Source organism: Phalacrocorax carbo, chromosome 15 (assembly GCF_963921805.1).
Source record: "Phalacrocorax carbo chromosome 15, bPhaCar2.1, whole genome shotgun sequence".
Lineage (NCBI taxonomy): Eukaryota > Metazoa > Chordata > Aves > Suliformes > Phalacrocoracidae > Phalacrocorax > Phalacrocorax carbo.
In genome coordinates, this window is record NC_087527.1 from 4065076 (window position 1) to 4079686 (window position 14611).

Consider the following 14611-nt stretch of genomic DNA (forward strand, 5'->3'; position numbering starts at 1 on the left):
TAACTTCCCTCCTGATTAACAGCTTATGTTCTGGGTGATTTGGGGGCCATTGGACCGCTGGCTTTGTGCTGGTCCTAGGAGCCCCGTTCAGCCCTGAGCACACGGGGATGGGAGGTGGCACAGGGGCCAATCCTGCTGCACCCACAACCCTGGGGCTGCCTGTGCTTGCCACAAAGATAAGGAAGTGAGGAGGTTTGGTTATTAGATGCAGGAAAAGAAATCAGCATCTCTAACCCTCAGCGGGGTCCAAGAGGGATGCTTGAAGCAGTCTGAAGTGCCCTCACTTCTCTCTGTTAGCTCACCTTTCCCTTCCCGCCTCCATCCCAGTTTCCAGCCTCTGCAGGCTGGGGATTCATGCCAGGAGAAGGAAAAATCCTCCCATGTGCATGCAGCCTCCACATGGGTTAGGCTTTTGGTCCTATTTGTCATAGTATGATGAATTCCAGGGAAGAAAATTAGTTTCTAAGTGATTCTTCTGCATTTTTCCTGCTGTTACCAACAGGCCAGATCCTGAAACCCTGGCTGGGGACCCATTTACACTGCGCTTGCTGAAGGAGAGAGATGTGACTAAGCCAAAGCAATGAAACGGAGCAGGACTTGGCCACGAACTGCCTGTAGGAGAAGAAGAGGCCATGCTCTTCTCCCACCGCTGGAAGCTGCGATGGCTGATGCAGGCTGCAGGTCAGGGGAGGGACCCTGGGCAGGTCATCCCCCCCCACATCGGTTAAATCTGGGCAAAAGAAGGAAAAACTACCTTCCCAGGAGGGAAAGCTGCTCTGACCATGGTGAACAGGCAGGCACTGGAGCCCTGGCCAGTGTCCCCAAAGCAGATGACCCCAAGGTCCTAGCTCCAGCCTGCCCCGGACCTACTCTTCTTCTCCCTCCCAGCATTGGTGGAGCACATCGCTGGGCTCCTCCTGATCATCTCTAACTACTTTCATGGGCTTTTTCACCCCAAGAAGGACAGCCAGCACTGCAGTGACAGCTGGCGTGGGTACAGCACACTGTGACCACCCTTCCTAGCTGTCCTTGCTCCCCCACATGGCAACAATATACCCACACCTTGCCCCCCTGCTCCCCCACTGCCAACACCAGCCATTCAGCTGTGGCAGTGGCACCTTGAGGGGTGCAGGCAGAGCAGCCTGCCAGCGTGGGGAAGGACAGGCAGGGGCAGGGGCAGGGACTTACTCTGCCGACTTCCAGAAGTGCCCAGGGTGGGAAAGGCGGCGGTTGCGCTTTGGCAGTTTCTCCAGCATGTCCATGAGCTTCGTGAAGGTGGGTCTTTCCTCTTGCTCATAGGCCCAGCAGAACAGGAGGATGTCCTGCAGCCACACGGGGTGAGCACATGAGCAAACCAAGCCAGTCCCTCTCCCACCATAACCCCCACACCCAGTGTCCACCCCATCTCTATCACCTCATTCTTGTGAAGGGCTGGGGTGGAGGCGACGTGTGAGCTGAGCAGATACTTGTGCCACAGCAGCAGGACCAAGCCTCGCTGGCTGAGGAGGGAAGGATCCCTTGCTTTTTTGCTGTCAGATCCTGGGCAGCACAGAGTGTTTTTCAGATCGAACCCTCCACCCAGGGCATGCACCAGTGGACCACATTCCCCCTCCACTCACACACATATGGAGATCCAGTGCCTGCCCCACACCACCTACCGAGATCTCCTTGCCCATCCCGATCTGGCTGAGGTTGGGCTTCATCCCGCTTCCCACCTGCCAGATTATTGCCTCTGCTGGCTGCGTCTTGAAGGGCCATTCTCGCGCGTGCAGCTCATACCAGATCGTGCTGTTGGGAGACAGTGGGTGTCAGGGGATGAGGAGGCATCCCGAGAGGGGACATCTGGCTGTTGCTCCCACATCCGCCATCTCTCCCTGCTCCAAAATCATCCACATCCAGGAGATGCTTCTATCCCAGATACGACACCAGAGGTGCTCAGCCCTCATTACAGAGATATCACCTCTCCCATTTTCCAGATAGGGAAACTGAGGCGGTCGACTTGGCTGAGAGCAAGCCACCAGCCTGCCGCAGCCCCCAGTTTACACCAGGGAAGAACCTGGCCCAAGGGCAGGACGATGAAGGTTGGTGGAAAGCACGGGCAGAGGCATGGGCAGAGGCACAGGCAGAGCCGCCAGCCAGCCTGTTACATCAAGTGGGAATCTCCCACTGGGCTGTAATAGCGCTTCACCCCGCTGCCCGTGGAGCAGCTTAATAGATGATGTGGGGGGTTAATACGTGGTCCAGCTGCTGGGCTGGCATTTCTAACCCTGCCACCTGCTCCAGCTGCGTGGGGCAGCGTGCACTGGGGAAGGGTGAGTCCAAGCATTCACTTTCACTCCGACTTTTCCCTTTTTCTTCTGCAAAAATTGCTCCAAGTCACAAAAAGCCATCCAAGCCATGGCATGAACCATTGCCGGCACCCTCACCAGGTGATGGCACACGTGAACCTGCAGCCATCTGCCGCTGCACAGCTTTTATTGCTAAGCCAAGCCCTCCTTTCTGTGAGGACTCCCAAATCCAAGGGAATATCCCAAAACAAGGGCATCTCTGGCTGAGCTGGCAGCTGCCCCCACGGTCCTCCGCCCCCGCTACCACCTGGGAGGTTTGCATCCTCATTTTCTGGTACCCGGAGGCTGGATGAGCCCCGACTCCCACAGCCCTGGCCCGATTTCCAAGGCAAATTCCCTGGAGCTGCTGTTCCCATCAAGGGGTGCCATCACAGCCAGTTAAAGCAGCAAGAAACAGGGTTAAAATGGCATTAGGTTGGAAAAATCTGGTGGAGAGGGTCTGATAAATGAAGGATCACTCTCGGATGGGGGGGGTCCTTGGTTTTGGAAATCATCTCTCCTGATTTTGGAAAAATATGCACAGTTTGGCTGTAAATCTCCAAAAGTTTGAAAAATGTGAGATGCCTGTTGGTGCTGTGGGCATGGAGAAATTGGGGGGCTGGAGAGGGGCAGGTCCCAGTGGCACAGGATGAGATGCTCAGGCAGGAGCAGGGATTTTGAAGGTGCCTCAGTGCATCCAGTGCAGTTAAATTCACATTTCTGTTTGGGAGTTTGGGACTTAATTTTTCACCTTCCCACTTTCAGATGCATCCAAAATATTTGGGCTGCATTTCCTGGGGTATGGATGGTGCTATGGAGAGCAGTCTGCTACTCCATCTCCCTCTGCACAAGAAGACCATGCATCTAATATTAATTATTGCCACGGTCTCACAGGCTTTGGTGAGCACATGCTGCCAGCCTCAGCCCCCTGCTCCTCACCGCCCTCACACGCACTTTAATTTAGCATTTCTGCTGTCTTCTGGAGTCTTTAGAAGGTCTTTTTCTCTTGCTGTCACTGATCCTCAAATCTCTACAGGGAAGTTGTAATAAGGGGCAATAACCCTCTGGATCATCTGTGAGCCTCCTGGACTCAGCGGAGGGCAGCAGAAACAAGAAAAAGGAAAAAAGATGTGGGAAAATCTTTTAATCTTTTAAGGAAACTCATGCTTTACGTAGGGGCAGAGCTCACACTCGAAGAAAAGAGGAAAAACTAAGTCTAAGTAACAAACTCTCACTTAGTTCAATATGATCCCTTAATTACTTCTTTATTTTTGTGCTAAAGTTATACCTCAGGGAGGGGGGAAAAAAAAGGCCAGACCATTTCAGCTGTAATTGCTGTGGTTTTGATGGAAATATCGCCTCCAATAACAGCCCCACGCACACTAATCCGCACAGCCTTTAAGGTATCCATGAGAAAATTAATCCTCTGGGTAAAACCCCCAGCCCTACATCCACTTTGAGAAAGGTTTTATCAGGGCATGATTGGACTCCTGCCGTAAGGGAGGCTTGCTTTCAGACAAACAGCAGGAGCAATGAACCAGTTTGCTGAAGGAGTCTCATCAGTTCTCCTTTTCTTGGCCTTTTGGCATCTTCTCCACCCAGCAGCCCCAGCTTGCAGTGGCAGCCACCACTGTCAGCCCATCTACAGTTGGCTGGTGGGGAGAATTGGGGTGTCTGGGGGTCCCAGACCTGTGTCCCCAGCCCTCTGCATCCCCAGCCAACATCCAGAGCACCTTCTCGTTGGTACTCACCCCAGGAGGACGCAGGGGAGAGACTACCCCAGGCTGGCACCCCCAGGATGCTCCAGATCCCATTGCCCAGAGCCACCCTGGTCTGTAGTCAAAACAAGAGGATTTGGGGATTTAGGGGTTTTAACTCAAAATTTCTTGAAGCGGGAAGGTGCTCTGAGCCCAGCAATGGGGATTCCCACAGGCAGCATCCCTTTGATGTTGTGGCAAGCAGTGTCCCTGTCCCCTCCCAGCTGTTCAGGGCAGCTCATACATGACACAACTGTGCCAGTTCTCTGCAACCTGCCCACTCCGCAGGGACTCACCCCAGTGCAAAGACATCCGAGTGCTTGGAGAAGGGCAGCTTGTCCTCCTCGGTGTCCGGCGAGAGCTGGCGGATGATCTCAGGGGCGAGGTGGCACAACCAGCCGTTCTGGATCCTCAGCTTGTTCTCCCGCCTGCCGAAACATGGAGCCAAAGCCGTGGGTACCGCTGGGGGGGGGACATCACCATCATGCCACCGACGAGCAGCCCCCCCACCCTCCCACCCTCTCCCTGGGGCATTTAAGCCTGGTTTTCCCCATGGCACCCTTGCAGAGTTGGTTTGTTGCTCAGAGTCGCTCTGAGAAATGCCAGCAGAGTGGCTTCACGCCTGTCCCCGCCAGGCGTCAGGGTACAATTTGGGCACAGGATGGTGGGGAGGGGGAACTTTGGCTTTGCTGGGCTGATGATGGGGATGCAGGGTCTGCTCCTCTAGCCCACCTTCGTGTCCAAGCCTCCCATGCCATCAGCCGTGGGAGCAGCCTGGCTTCATTATGATCACCTGCCCCACCATATGCAGTGGCTGATCCTTGCTGTGACAATGCTATTGAATCCCAGGCTGCCACCCAGGGATTTCACTTCACCATTAATCCCCCACACAAGCCCCTCAGCTAACCTCAGCCATCTTTACCTCCTTAAGGTCCCCTGCTCAGTACAAATATATTAGGCTCCTTTGGCCAACAGCTGAGGATGATGTTGGTTGCTTCTTCATCCTTTACATCCTCCAGCAGGCACCCTGGATGCACCACTGGCATCCAAGGGTCTCCGGGCAGTAAAATGGGCAGGGACCATCAGTGGTGGTAACACATTAAGCAGCTTGATTGTGTGTCCGAGCCCAAAATGGGCAGTGTAGTTTTGCAGAAGGTAACAAAAACTGTCCCATGTCATGTTGGGCCAGAGAAGGAGGAGCCCACCATCTCGTGTCAAGGAGTTTCTCCCTGTTTGAGCTCAGATGCCCTCCTGAGGATGGTGACATGCAGGGGTAAGGGGTGACTCTGGGGCTGCTGGAGCCAAATCCCAGAGCCCAGGTCCCAGGGGACACCATCCAGGCTGCTTTTTCCCCCCACAGCTGCGTGCACAGAACATGCACTACCCCAAGATGATGCAGTCTGGGTTCTCCTGGCCACAAAACCACCCCTTTCCCCAGGCATCACCACCGGGTCTGGCAGCGACTGGAGGAATACCCTCCCTAGAGAAGGACACTACCAGTCCAGGGAATTTCTGATTAAGCCTCCATGCCCCTCTGGGGTCTCAACGGCTCCCCTTCGCCCTGCTGTGTCAGAGCCACCACCGCAATCAGTGGCTCCAGCGAGGCACAGACCCTCCAGCCTCAGGAGCCGTAGGTGAGAGCACTTTGGCACAGGAGGGAGGCTTTCAGCTCCCCAGCCAGCTCCCGCCGCCATCCTCCAACCCTGTGTGGCTCTTAATTACAAACCAGCATTAAGTACCAGGGCAATTAGAAAAGATGCAGAGGAGCTTGCTTGTCCTTCCCTGTGTCTACGGTCTCCGTCTCTGGGCAAGCAGCAGGGAGCAGGACTAAGTGGGCAGCACTCAGATCTGCTCCACCACCCTCAGCAAGACCAGGATTGCACCTGGGGCTTTTATTTTTTCTCACTCAAGTGGTCCAATGCTGTGATATCCCAGAAGCGGCATTCAGGCATGCCTCGGGATGGTCTGGGGACTGGATTTGGCTCTGCAGCTCCTGTGTGAGCCCAGCCTCGCCTCTCTGCAAAGCTGACATACGCCTGAGCACGCAGCTACGTGTTTATGAGCTTCCAGCAACAAGAGCTGAGCTTTAATGCAATCCCAAATGTGGTTCAATTACAGCAATTTGAGGTTTCATGACAAAAGTTTGCCTCACTTCGTAACTGACCTGGCCACTTCCACTAGCAGAAAGCGGTACAACCAGCCAAGCATCTTTAAATCCACTGAAGGACAAGCCAACCCCAAGGCAAAAACAAGAGCAGAAGAGCTCTTTGGACTACTCAAGACCTACCTCGCGCTCCCTTCTAATTACAGAGCATCCCTACCAAGCCCAACAATGTTTGAAAAAAGGAGAAATAAATATGGTTTCACCAGGATAAGACACTGGATTATGAAGTCTCTGCAGAATGTATTGTAGTTGTGATAACCATCTCATTTTTCAGCAGCACAAGCGTGTCACGGCACAGATGGACGCTACAAACTCCTTGTGCTGGGTGCTTTCATGAAGTGAAGGTGAGCCTGCTCTAGGACAAGGAGGAGCTTTAAGCCATGTCCTTTTTTAACCCTAGAAAAACCAGGCCAGTTTGTAGTTCTCATTCACATCTGAAGCAATATCACCATCCTTAACTTGACCTGCAAAAATTTGCTCCCTTCTCCATACATGCTCCTCTGTGTAAGCCTCCAAGGACCCAAAACTGGGCTTTATCACTCTTCTTCATCTGAGAGAAGCCCAAACCAGCAAAAAACCCACCCTGAAAAGGGAAGTCAGACCTGCAGACACTTGCTGCTTCAAAATTCACAATGATGAACGTGGATCCCCATAGCCTTCTCTCAGCCCCCCACTGACAGAAGACATGTGCCACCAGCAGTCCAGGGCAGCCACACTGAAAGCTCCTGGGGCAGGACATTTCCCCATTTTCTCCATTTTTCTAGCAAAACACTGCTCACTTCTGTCCAGCGTTGCATTTCTGACCACCCTTTCTCTCCTGAGTAATCTCCTGGACTTTCCCCCCTAAGTGACACCCGAGTCCTGGGCAGAGATGGCCACACATTGGTCCCCCCCATCGGATACCCTATTTCCCCAGTGTCTCATCTCTCATTTTATCTCCAGAGCATCTCTGACCTTCATAACAAAGGTCCCTGGCAAAATGTGGCCATATTTACCCAAATCCTTTTACCACTGCTGGAATGAGCTGTAACCTCATCCTGGCAAGACCTAAGTCCCAAACACCCTGCCCAGCTGCTAAACCAAAGCCGAAACCCACTTCTCTGCTGCAGGGAGAGCAGCAGCACTGCTGGATTTCTTGGGCTTCCCAACCTTTTGGCTGAGTTTGTGCTAAAACCAGATGATATTTATACAAGCGGAATGGAAAGGCTGACTGCCCAGCTCGCTGCGAGAGGCGTGGGATGGAGAGAGGTGGTTGTTGCCTTTTCCTCTAATCCTTTGACCTCATCACACGGGAAACTAGACAAAAAAATATCTAATTTCCGAGGTGCATTTTATCTCCTGAGCCTCTTCGCCGTAAAGTGATGATCGTCCATGACAACCTCTCCAGTGACGAACCCCATCATGTGGGGTGATGGAGACCGAAAGGACCAGAAGGCAGGTACTGTGCTGCCAGAGGAAACCTGCCCAAGCTGCCAGTGCCGATAACGCTGTGCTTGGCCCATGCTGCTTCTAACACAAAGGGTTTAGTGAAAAAGCGCTCTCCTGCTGGGAAAAGTCAGCAACGCTCTTTTTTTTTTTCCCCAGTTCTAACAAAAAAGAAAAACATAATCTTTGTTCTTTTTTCCCCTCTTCTGTTTCCTTTTCCCCCCAGCTTTGCTTTTCTTCCTTTCTGTGGTTGCTGAAACTCTTTGCTCTGCTATGGCTACAGTTGGAAAACTTCCCAAAGCACTGGAAAAAAAACTTTTAATAAGGAACATTTACCAATTGGGCTTGATTCCAAACCCAAAGAGACCAAAAAAGTCACAATGCTGTAAATGTCCCAAGCTTGGCTCTCATTTTCTCTGTGTCTTGCTCCATGCCCTGGCTCAGCGCAGGCACCGTGGCCAGATGTTTACAGCACTCAAAAGGTCACAGGAGTGGCTGGGGGACAGCCATGGGCATGGCACTGCTCAACCCGGGCTGACGCTCCAGCTGCACGGCTCATCAGTCCAGAGGCAAGAGGGGAAGCAGATGCTGGGGGATTATAATGGTGGTGTTAGGGAAAGGCCAAGGAATGAACCGGCTTTGCCGGCCCTGGTGACATGGAGCCCTAGGAGCATCTCCTGGACAGCTGCAGGGTGGTTTGGCCATGGAAATGATGCATCCTGTGGGAAGACGCTGGGTCCAAGAGACCTGGCTGGAGGCCAAGCCCTGCCTCTCTGAATCAAACTGCCGGAGACTCGTACGCAGCGTTGTACTCCTTCCTACCAATTAAAAGCAACTGTGCTTTTAAACACCAGGTTTAAAAAATAAATGAAACAAAAATCAAATCAAAACAAAGCTGCAACTTCCACACCCAAGGAGCAGAGAGGTTTGTTTCGCCATTTGGTGCTGAGCCCAGACCTACCTTGCTGCGGAAACCCCAGCCCTGCTCTCACCATCCCTCTGGGGCTTTGCACTGCAAACCAATGCCAGTGTGGAGCTGGATTTCAAGGGAGCACCACTCATTGCGCAGAGTGGATTCTGCAGGAGCTACATATCCTGCTCTTTTCGCAAAGCAAGCCTCCTCAAAAGCAAAATCCTGGGAAGTGAGATGGTGAAATCCCCCGGGGCAGCCCCAGGACACTCAAAGGCACCTCGTCCTCACATCTACTGAGGCTGCAGACCCAGAAGGGCACTTGCAGAGGAGTTTTCTGGGCTCCCTCCCCCTGTTCCTAGCTCAAAGGGGAGCTCTCGGGCATGAGGAGGAACGCCTGTATTTCCACCACATCATGTCCTACCTGCCTGCTTGGAGAACTCCTGAGATGCTGAAGAGGCCAAAGTCCGTGATCACCACCTTCCCGTTGTCATAGAAAACATTTTTTGACTTGAGGTCCTTGTGAAGGATCCCCTTGGCATGCAGGTAGCCCATTCCCTAGGATGGAAGAAAGAGTAAAATACCCCCAAATTGAAAAAGCGGCACAAACAGACAGGTTAATACCAGAGCAGGGGCAGCCCCACGATTGCCAAGGTGGGGAGAGCCCGGCTGTGAGCATCCCTGTGCCATAGCAGCACATGCACACTACCGAGCTAGGCTGGGCCACAGCCAAAGGCTGCAGGTCCCCAAACGTCCCTGCAGAAAAAGCAGGTGTCCAGGGGGTCGCTGCCTTGGGACGGGCATCGGGAGGTGCCTATAGAGGGCGACGGGATCACAGTGCAGGTGTCTCGGCTGCGACAGCGCCCACTCATCTTCCTGATTAATTGGTTATGCAAGAAAAATTAGCGGCAAACCAAACTGGCAGTCGCTTTCCTCAAATCCTCCGCTGAGAAATTGATGATGATGATATTTTTGCCTTTATTCTCTTTTGGGCTGGGAGCAGAAGGGTAATAAGTCAAAGCTCTCCATCACCGCTATCGCATACCCTGGCTGAGCCATTAGTGCCTCCTATGTGCACACCGACACCATTAGCCTGGAAACAAGCACCCGCAGGAGTCCTGCCTTAATTCTTTTCCCCTAGGAAAAGCTACTTGGTGGTTAATTAAAATTATTGCTAATGATGCAAAAAAAGGCCATGGGTGGGAAATTCAAACTCCCCTGCACCTGACTTGTTTAGCATCGGTAAATCAAGCAGACTGCTGACAGCTCCATGTGGCGGACGTTCAGCTCAACGGGATGACCAGCTCTGGGAACAGGGAGGGTGATAAAAGCCATTTATCCTGACTTCAGCAGGGCTTTTGATGCTGTCTCACTTTTCATTCTCATAAGCAGACTAGGGGAACTTGGTCTAGAGGAAGCTACCAGAGGATAAATGCCAAGCAGGCCAGCAAACTGTTCCTTAAGAGCAAATACCAGTTGTCCCTGACTAACATGAGAGGATTTATTAACTGGCTTTCCATGGCTGTCCATCCTAGGTCTGATCTTTTCACGTATCGTCATTAACCACGCAGGTAGTGGAACAAGAATGTATTTTTAAGCCTGCAGCTGACATGGAGCTGCGAGGCACAATCCAAATTCAGAAACAATCTGCAAAATTGGGAAAGCAGCCTGAAAAACCCAGAAATCCTCAAATGCAAATGCCCAGGACATGGGAGAAACCCTGAAGGTACCAAGGACCCACCAGCGGCACAGACCCACAGGGCGCTGCTCCAGGGGCAGCGGGAAAGGCTGAGGGCAGTGTGCTGCTGGGGACAGCAAACACCCAAGCCCAGCAAGTCATGGGGGTTTACCTGCATCCCTCGGCGGTCACATCCCAAAGGCCCTCTGCTAAGGGGTGCCGGAGGAAGGAAAGGATTTGACACCGTGGCTGGCCCCAAGATGCCACAGCTTCAGCTGGATGCCGGGACCATTCCAGGCACCAGGATTAATTAGGGGTCTCCGGATTGCAGCACATAAAATAATGATGAAGTTTAAAGAACAGCTTTAAAATGTCACTGTCACCTTCACAAAGTGCCAGGGTTGCGAAAGGAACAGCATTTCAATGCCGTGAGCCTGTTCCTCCTGCAGGTGCGGTGCAGGGCCCCAGGGGTCCATGGTACAAGATGAGACCCAGCACCACGGGGTTGCTCTGCAGCCCCTTCCCATCAGCCAGGGTTGACGGGAGCTCACAGCAGGCAGCAGGGACTTGGCACCCATGCTCACACAGCAAGGATGGGAATGCATCTCTCATGCAATCACCGAATGCAGCCAGCCAAGCCTTTGCTCAAGATATTTCTCAAGGAGTTCTCGGCAAACCCAAATCCCTTGCCTCGCTCTGCAGGGTATCACACAGATCCCACCGCAAATTCCATCCCCGCCGCCTTCACCCCTGGATGATCTGTGAGAAAACACTCTCGGCCCAGTAATGCCTTAATTTGCTCGGCTGCCCGGCGTGCGTGAAAAGCCAGCTCCCTCTGCCGGCTTCGCTTCTTAAATAAATTAACTTCTGCCTCCGAAGGATCACAACATAACGAGAGCCCTTGCACCCACTAATCCAATAAGCTTAACAGCTCTCCTATCACATATGGGGGCTCAGAGGATAAAGTCAAACAACAGCCGTGACCGGCTAGGAGAGTTAAAGTCTCCGCCGTGGTCCTGACTCCAGCTTCTCTGGGCAACGGTGCCCCAAGCCCAGCCAAACCGAGTTGTCTGGGTTTTCCTTTGCCTCTCCACACCAGCCACCTCCAAGTCCACCAAAACATCCTTAACATCTGCTGATGGCTGACACGGAGAGGTAGGAAGGCAGAGAAGCTGCTCGTCCTGGTGTACACCAGCGGTGGGCCATGTGTCCAGGGCACAGCACCAAGGTGGCTGCGACAGGGGTGTGATGGACCTTCTCCTGCAACCCCGAGCCACTGTCTTAAAGATCACTCCAGTGTGTAGGGAGAGCCTAGGCTCAGCACCTACATCACACATCTTTGCCATCAGACCTCTGCTAATTCCTACGGGGACCTGGGTCAGACCCAAAGTCCCTCTGCCCTGCAGCGGCTTGCAGTAGGAGCACCCAACCCTGTACTCCCAAGGAGAGGACGCAGGGAAGCTGGCTTGCTGCTGGGGCTACAACCAGGTCTGCATGCATCCATGCTGATCTTCAGCAGATCTCATGGCTGACATTGTTCATGGCAATGCTTTCATCTCAGATATCCAGTGATACTTCCCCTGTGCTGGCAATGCCTCGCAACACCCCGAAGACTCTGAGGTTTCCAACCCGTTCCTAATGCACACGCAGCTGCAGGAGCCAACAGTCTCTTAGCCTAGTACTCAAATCCCCAACCCACATAAAGCCATGTAACCCACACACAGAGAAAGGGGCTGAACAGAGCCGTTACTTCCTGCTGTGAACATCTGGGAGGCAAGAACCCCGAGCACAAGCACAGTGGTAGTCAGGGGAAAAAATATGAGGCAAACTTATGTGATGCCTCAGACATTTCCTCAGTGGGGAAAAAAATCATCTTTAAAAAGTGGAAAATACAGATCAAAAATAGAAGTGAAGCAGAGAGGCCCTCGGCTGTCCCAAGCACCCTGAACTCAGGCCATGGTTTTGCCACTCCAAGACACCCCTTGCAACGCCAGCTCAGCAAAGTGGTTAAGCCTATGCTCAACTGTCAGCTCCTGCCCAGAGCCCAGAGACTTCGAAGGACTTTGAGGAATTTACTTTAAAAACATCATGCACTTTGCTAAATCTGGGTATAAACAAACACAAAACAGGCAATCTAAAAAGAGGCAGCATAAGCACAGGCAGGGGAATGGCACCATTCAGAATATACTGCAGAAGATATTTTGGTTTATAACATGGATTTGAATATTCAGGGGGGTTTAAGATCTGCCAGAATAACTTTTTTTTTCTTTTTTTTTTTCATAGAAATATGTTAAACATGAGCTCAGTCCCAGATTATTTGGTCTTGCTGTGGGCTGGAGGTGCTGGCTGACCTTGAGCAGGGCACAGGGTTAGTGTCATGGCTCCCATGGTAGGACACGTGACAAATACTTTTGGTATCGTTTGGTGTTAAATATGTTTGGAATCACAGTACAACCCTACTCTGGCAGACGGCTCAACACCTCTGGGGAAAACGAGCCACTGCAGACACTCCATGGGAAGCTTTGATGGCTCAGGACCCAACTTCCCAGCGCTTGACCCTGCCACGTGAGGATCCTCCCCAGCATCTATTTATACAGTCATGTCTGAAGTGTTGACGATGCACTTTGAGTCATCTCTGTGAAAGGAAAAGCTTTTTTAGCTCTGAAAAATGTACGTGTGCTCTGCCTCATGGCACGCACAGCCCCCTGCCATGAGCACCACGGCACTGACTTCCCCAGGCGCCTTGGCTGCAGGGATGCTTTCACTACAGAGACATGGAAACCTCAGGCCAACTGCAGATTATTATTTTTTTTTCCCAAGAGGAGAGGAATATCCAACTAGCAACTCGCTCACAGCAGCAAAGCTGGACTTAACCACCTGCACTTCCTAGGGGGAAGAGGAGCTGTGGCCAGCATGAGCCCCCAAGCTCAATACTGCATGGAGAGCCCACGGGAAGCCCTGGTGCCACCCCAGGTTCAGCTCAAAGTGGGTGAGAGAGGTCTAAAAAACCTGGATTTTAAAGCCAAGATGTGCTATCCTGCCCAGCCTCTTTGGCTTCTTCACTCCTGCTCCCTGGAGCAGCTCAGCCAGGCTCTTGGCCAGATCCGGACCCCCACAGAGCCGAACTGCCCCCGCACCATACCGTACCTTCACAATTTCTTGTGCTATCTGCCTCGTCTTGTTGACATCCAGGACAATTTTGGCATCTCTCACCACCGAGTAGAGAGTCCGTCCTTTACACAGGCTGAAAGAACAGGAAAAGGGAGAAGATGAAACCACAGTTTATAAACCCCCACTGAGAAACATCCCCAAATTATAAAGGCAGCGGCTGTGGCAGGGAACTATAAATAACCACAAGAGTTTTGGCTACATCTCAAGGCAGATTGAAGATTCAGCATGGAAACTGGGGGTTCTCCCCAGTTTGGCACTGGGAGGGAGATCGTGCTGCTCCCCGGTGTGCGCTGGTGCCATCACCGTGGTGCGGAGCCCCACAAGGGGTAACCTGGGCTGGTCCCCCAGCTCTTCCCCACGTCCCAGCCACAAGCAAACCACCTGGTCCTCTTGCTTCAGACTTTTTGTGCAAAACTGGCCGCGGCTCCCCGCCTCTTCCCTCAGAGGATACAATACTCACAGATGTAATATGAGTCAAAAGAGGAAAGACGGGGAGGAAAAAAAAAACCAAACCCCAATGCACTGTACAATGTCCTCCAATTTTCCTTCTCGTACCAATTACAGTAAAATCTATTTACAGAGCCTTAATTACCAAAGGCAGCTGGAGGGGGAGGGGGGGGATATAAACCAATTAAAAATATATTGACATTTGAATATCATAATGGAGTACGTGGGTGGATGCTGCCTCGACTCCTGCCCACAAAAAAGGGCTTTTTTGCTTTTCTATATCCACCCACATTCATTACAGGCAACTTTAGAAAGATGAGACTGGATACCTGTGCCCAGGAAATAAAGCGCCTGACATACATCTCGTTAAAGAGGCTTCGGCAACCACAGATGTTAATTTGATCCTGTTCTAGTTAACAAATAAAAAGTTACAGGTTTTAATTCCTCTGCTCTCCCCCCGCTGCAGCCTTGCTCAGCTCCATGGCTTTCCCCTTTGCCCTCTCCTCCAGCTCCGGGGATGCCAGCACAGACCGGTCTGGATTTGTCCCCTGAGAGATAAGGGTTTTACCCTTTTTGGATGGAAATAATCAGCCCAAACTGTGCCTCATTACAAGGGCTAAGGAGCATCACACCGAGCCACCATGGGCGTGCCTGCGTACCATGTTGCTCAGACGGGGAGAGGGGACAGTTTGGACCCCCAGCTTGGGCGAGGAAGAAGAGGCACACCAAGGG

At 52.3% G+C, this 14611-nt stretch overlaps 1 protein-coding gene across 1 annotated transcript in view; it reads right to left on the reverse strand.

Annotated features, from left to right (window-relative positions):
• Positions 1 to 1184: 1184 nt before the first annotated feature.
• The window catches only part of KSR2 (kinase suppressor of ras 2), an 82082-nt gene continuing 68655 nt past the window's right edge, over positions 1185 to 14611 (reverse strand). Inside the window, exons 16-20 of the mRNA XM_064466429.1 lie at positions 13409 to 13505; positions 9008 to 9141; positions 4381 to 4512; positions 1659 to 1788; positions 1185 to 1322 (exon numbers count right to left, since the gene is read on the reverse strand). Of these exons, the coding sequence (XP_064322499.1) occupies positions 1185 to 1322; positions 1659 to 1788; positions 4381 to 4512; positions 9008 to 9141; positions 13409 to 13505 (631 nt within the window). The remainder of the gene's footprint in view (positions 1323 to 1658; positions 1789 to 4380; positions 4513 to 9007; positions 9142 to 13408; positions 13506 to 14611) is intronic.